At 53.9% G+C, this 5,495-nt stretch overlaps 1 protein-coding gene across 3 annotated transcripts; it reads left to right on the top strand.

Annotated features, from left to right (window-relative positions):
* The first annotated feature begins 306 nt into the window (after positions 1-306).
* Positions 307-5,000, top strand: LOC111535944 (melanoma-associated antigen 8). Of its 3 annotated transcripts, XM_026451556.1 has the most exons (4): positions 307-443; positions 2,177-2,456; positions 3,237-3,298; positions 3,373-5,000. In XM_026451556.1, exon 4 carries the CDS (start codon positions 3,436-3,438, stop codon positions 4,393-4,395), a length of 960 nt encoding a protein of 319 aa, XP_026307341.1. In that variant the 5' UTR covers positions 307-443; positions 2,177-2,456; positions 3,237-3,298; positions 3,373-3,435; the 3' UTR covers positions 4,396-5,000. The 3 variants fall into 3 exon arrangements, with proteins under 3 accessions (XP_026307341.1, XP_026307342.1, XP_023057954.1); XM_026451557.1 differs by lacking the exon at positions 2,177-2,456 and having other exon boundaries at positions 2,986-3,298; XM_023202186.2 differs by lacking the exon at positions 2,177-2,456 and having other exon boundaries at positions 3,373-4,990.
* The last annotated feature ends 495 nt before the right edge of the window (positions 5,001-5,495 follow it).

The raw sequence follows: 5,495 nt of genomic DNA, 5'->3' as shown, positions 1-5,495 counted from the left end.
TCAGGAAGAGGACCCTCCTGAGTGAGGACTGAGGGTTCACCCACACCACATAGAGGGGCCACAGAATTCAGCTCAGACCCTCATGTCTGCCCTGAAAGACCCCAGCAGCCTTGTCCTCCCACCACACCCTTCCCCCCACTGCCACCAAGGGGACTTGGAATCAGAACCTTGGTCTGAGGGAGGCAGACACCATCAGAAGAGTACGGGGCTCCAGGATCCGCCAGATCTCAAAATGAGAACCTTGAGGGATGACTGAGCCGCTCCTCCCTCATCCCCCGCCCCACTGGAATCCGGTTCCGCCCCTGCTGTCCACCCAGGTGAGCCCTAGGTGGACGGATGTGACGCCACTGACGTGGCCGCGGGGATCAGAGAGAAGCCTGGTTCTAAGGGATCAGCTTGAGATCGACTGAGGGAAGTGGGCCCAGATTCTGTGAGGAGGCAAGGTAAGACCCTGAGGGAGGACTGTGGAAGCCCCCACCCCTCATGTAGAACCCAAAATAATCTAGCGCCTCCCCTGCTGCCAGCCCTGGACCACTAGGGGGCAGACTTGTCTGGTTGGACCACCCCTAGCCAGCCCTGCGCTTAAGTCCCAGGGGAATCTGGAGTGAGAGCTTGGTGTGACCAGAGCAGGGCTGGTTACCAGAGGGCAGGGCCCAGATTCTGCCAGGCATCAAGGGCAGGACCCTGAGGGAGGGCTGAGGCCCCACAGAGCATATCTCTGCCCCTACTGTCAGCCCTGGGCATGGCGGCCGGGCATGGCGGCCGGGCATGGCGGCTGGGCTCGCTGATTCTGACGTCCCCATCCGGGGATGATGCAGCGAAGGGGCTTCATAAGCACGGCCTCAGAGGAGCAGAGGGAGGGCCCAGGCCATGCTGGGAGATGAGGGAGGCCTGAAGGGGACCCAGGAGCCCAGAACAGGAGGCCCACCCTACCTGTCTGAGACTGAGGCGCCTCCACATTTGGCCTCAGGAATCTGAGGGACTGAGACTCAAGTCAGCAGGAGGGTGGTGCCCAGCCCTTCCAGGAGTCAAGGAGAAGAAGAGGGAGGACTCAGGGGATCTTGGACTCCAAATCAGTGGAGATCTCAGCCCTGGGAGGTCCCATGATCTGTGGCTGCATGTGGCACATCCTTGTTGCGTTTTCAGGGTGTCAGAAAGGAGAGGGCTGTGGTTTGAGGAGTGAAGTCTCAGGTCACTGGAGAGAGGTGCCCCAGAGCCCTTAAGGAGGACTCAGCAGATCTCCCATCACTGACCTAAGAAACCTGCTCCTGCTCTCAGGTCTGGGCACTCCAGGCCTGGAAGGGAAGTGTTCCCCCCACCCCCGACTTTCTGGTCGGTGGCCTCAAGGAGATGGTGGCCTTGGCATGCAAGACACATCCATGGTTCAGCAGGAAGGAAAGGGCCATGCCTTGTCATGGAGTAAATATGAATACCTGGATGACACCCAGACAGAGAAAGACCCCATGAAAGCTACTACTTCTGTCAGCCTTGGGAATCCCATGCAGGGGTGTCTGTGTAGTGCCCCCGTTACTTCTGCCTCCCGGGTCTCAGGGAGGTGGTGACCTCAGTCTGAAGGGCATCCTCAGCTCAGCAGAGGGAGACACACCTGTTCAACAGAGGGACGGGATCACAACATCTGCAGGAGCCAAGGTGTGTACCCTTTGTGATGACTGGGAGTACTCCTGGCCTGGAAAGAAGGGACCCCACAAAGTCTGGCTAACTTTGGTTATTATCTGTGGGGAACCCCATCAAGGGTGGCCCTAAGTGGCAATCTCACCTGTACCATGGGCAGGAAGTTGGGGAAGCTCAGGAAGATGAGGTATTCGTGGTAAGGGGAGATGTCTGTTCATATTAGGGTGTTGTGGGTTGAGGAAGGGCAGGCTCCATCAGGGGAAAGATGAAGAACCCCCTGAAGGCCTTAAAACCCACCGCTCAAGAACAAGTAGGGACAGACTCTAGTGTCATCCATGGACACCCCACCCAGTGGTCATCAGATGTGCTGTCTCCTCATTTCTCTCTTGGGATCTCAGGGAAGCGAGGACCTTGTTCTCAGAGAGTGACTCAAGACAAAACAAGGACCCCCATCTGGGCAACAGACTCACTGGTCCAAGAATCTACAAGAGTCTAGGTGACAACACTGAGGGAAGATTGAGGATAGCCTCGATGGTTCTCCTAGCAGGCAAAAAACAGATGGGAGCCCAACAGAAATCTGCCCTGCCTCTGCTGTCACCCCAGAAAGCATGAGCAGGACTAGCAGCTGAGGCCCCCTGTGTGATACCAGACTCATTGGTCTCAGGGAGAAGAAGGCCTTGGTCTGAGGGGGCTGCATTCAGGTCAACAGAGGGAGGGTCCAAGACCCTGCCAGGAGTCAGGGACTCACAGGACACCACTCACCAAACACACAGGACTGAACCCCTCCCTGCACCTTCTGTCAGTCATGGGAAGTGCAGGAAAAGGTGATTGGATGGAATCCCCTCACTTGCTCTTCCAGTGTCTCCTGGAGATAGGTCCTTGGATTGAGGAAGTGGCCTCAAGTCAGCCCAGGGAGAGTTTCAGAACCTGCAGGCATCAAGATGAGGACCAACCAGGATCCTCACCCTAGGACACATGGGCCCCAATGTATTTTGTGTAGCTATTGCTGTTTTCTCACCCTAGGACAGGACACATGGACCCCAATGTACTTTGTGTAGCTATTGCTTTTTCCCCAGGAGGCCTTGGGCACGGGGGGCCAGATGTGGGTCAATTTATGTCCTTCTCTTTCATATCAGGGATGTGAACTCTTGATCTGAAAGTTTCTCAGGTCAGGAAAAGGGCCAGATCCGGGCCCTGCCAGGAGAAAGGTGAGGGCCCTGAGTGAGCACAGAAAGGACCATCCACACAAAATAGTGGGGAGCTCACAGAGTCAGGTTCAACCTCCTGACAGCACTGGGGTGCTGAGGCTGTGCTTGCATCTCAGCCTGAGTTCTCCCTCGATTTATCTTCTAGGAGCTTCAGGAACCAGGCTGTGAGGTCTTGGTCTGAGGCGGTATCTGCAATCACAGAGCATAAGAGGCCCAGGCAGTACCAGCAGTCAAGCTGAGGTGGTGTTTCCCCTGTATGTATACTAGAGGCCCCTCTGGCATCAGAACAGCAGGAACCACACAGTTCCTGGCTCTACCAGCCCTTCTGTCAGTTTTGGAACCTCTGCCTTTGCCCGGAGGCTGCACCCTGAGATGCCCTCTCAATTCCTCCTTCAGGTTCACAGGGAACAGGCCAGCCGGGAGGTCAGGAGGCCCCAGAGGAGCACTGAAGGAGACCTGTAAGTAGGCCTTTGTTAAGGCATCCAGGGGTGGTACCCGGCTGAGGCCTTTCACACGCTTCCTTTCTCCCCAGGCCTGTGGGTCTCAATTGCCCAGCTCTGGCCCACACTCGCCTGCTGCCCTGACCTGAGTCATCATGCTTCTTCGGCAGAAGCGTCAGTCCTGCAAGGCTGAGGAAGGCCTTCAGGCCCAAGGAGAGGCACCGGGGCTTATGGATGTGCAGACTCCCACAACTGAGGAGCAGAAGGCTGCATCCTCCTCCTCTACTCTGATCGCAGGAACCCTGGAGGAGGTGCCTGATTCTGGGTCACTGAGTCCTCCCCAGAGTCCTCAGGGTGCCTCCTCTTCCTTGACTATCACCAACAACACTCTATGGAGCAAATCCAGTGAGGTTTCCAGCAGCAACGAAAAGGAGGGGCCAAGCACCTCCCCAGACCCAGCTCACCTGGAGTCCCTGTTCCAGGAAGCACTTGACGAGAAAGTGGCTGAGTTAGTTCATTTCCTGCTCCACAAATATCAAATTAAGGAGCGGGTCACAAAGGCAGAAATGCTGGAGAGTGTCATCAAAAATTACAAGAACCACTTTCCTGAGATCTTCAGCAAAGCCTCTGAGTGCATGCAGGTGATCTTTGGCATTGACGTGAAGGAAGTGGACCCCGCCGGCCACTGCTACGTCCTTGTCACCTGCCTGGGCCTCTCCTATGACGGCCTGCTGGGTGATGATCAGAGCAAGCCCAAGACCGGCCTCCTGATAATCGTTCTGGGCATGATCTTAATGGAGGGCAGCTGTGCTCCCGAGGAGGTAATCTGGGAAGCGTTGAGTGTGATGGGGCTGTATGATGGGAGGGAGCACAGTGTCTATTGGGAGCTCAGGAAGCTGCTCACCCAAGAGTGGGTACAAGAGAACTACCTGGAGTATCGTCAGGCACCCGGCAGTGATCCTGTGCGCTACGAGTTCCTGTGGGGTCCAAGGGCCCTCGCTGAAACCAGCTATGTGAAAGTCCTGGAGCATGTGGTCAGGGTCAATGCAAGAGTTCGCATTTCCTACCCATCCCTGCATGAAGCAGCTTTGAGAGAGGAGGAAGAGGGAGTCTGAGCAGAAGTTGCAGTTAGGGTCAGTGGGGCAGGTTGCTGGAGGGTCTGGGCCAGTGCACTTTCCAGGGCCACAAACAAGCCCTTCCCTGTCCTCTTACATGAGACCCATTCTTCACTCCGTTTGAAGAGAGCAGTCACCGTTCTCAGTAGTGGGGAGCATGTCGGGTGTGAGGGAACACAGTGTGGACCGTCTCTCAGTTCCTGTTCTATTGGGTGATTTGGAGGTTTATCTTTGTTTCCTTTTGGAATTGTTCCAATGTTCCTTTTAATGGATGGTGTAATGGACTTCAACATTCATTTTATGTATGACAGTAGGCAGACTTACTGCTTTTTATATAGTTTAGGAGTAAGCATCTTGCTTTTTCATTTATATTGGGAAACCCATGTTGTTTCTTGAATTCAGACACTGTAAGAGCAGAGGATTAAGGTTTTTTTAGAAATGTGAAACAACATAGCAGTAAAATACATGAGATAAAGACATAAAGAAATTAAACAATAGTTAATTCTTGCCTTCTTTGTACCTCTTGGTGTACCCTATGTATCTGAATTTGCTTGGCTTCTTTGAGAATGAAACTGAATTAAATATGAATAAATAAGTCCCCCTGCTCACTGGCTCATTTTTTCCCAAAACATTCATTGAGCTTCTGCTATTTGGAAGGCCCTGGGTTGGTATTGGAGATGCTAAGGTAAGCCAGGCCCACCCCTGACCTTAGGGTGGTAGAGTCTAGTATCTGCAGTCACATAACTAAGGTGGCCAGCTATCTTTTAAGATCTAAAGGGAAAATAAGAGGGATGAGCATGTGGAGCAACAGGTGAGAGTGGTGGAGTGTACATGCCCTGAGCCAAGGCCTTTTGGGCTTTGGAAAACTGCAGTACCTTTTGGGTGAGCTGACTCTAATGAAGCGGGGTGGGGCCAGAGCCAGATTCTCAGAGGACAAGAGAAAAGCTTGGAAGGGAAACCTGCTCAGCAGTTCCTTTTGGATGATGGATGAAACAGAGAGGCATCTCCTCCTGGGGCAGGAATGGGAGGTGTCCTGCACTCTTGTCTCAGTGAGGTTGAACACAGCACACAAAGTTGGTGATGGATACCCATCATACACA

Source organism: Piliocolobus tephrosceles, chromosome 12 (genome assembly GCF_002776525.5).
Source record: "Piliocolobus tephrosceles isolate RC106 chromosome 12, ASM277652v3, whole genome shotgun sequence".
Classification (NCBI taxonomy): Eukaryota; Metazoa; Chordata; class Mammalia; order Primates; family Cercopithecidae; genus Piliocolobus; species Piliocolobus tephrosceles.
Note: the sequence above shows the minus strand (reverse complement) of the source record. Positions and strands in the feature narration are given on the sequence as shown.

Excerpts from the sequence above, each read along its gene's own strand:
- LOC111535944 (XM_026451557.1), top strand. The coding sequence starts at position 3,436 with ATGCTTCTTCGGCAGAAGCGTCAGTCCTGCAAGGCTGAGGAAGGCCTT.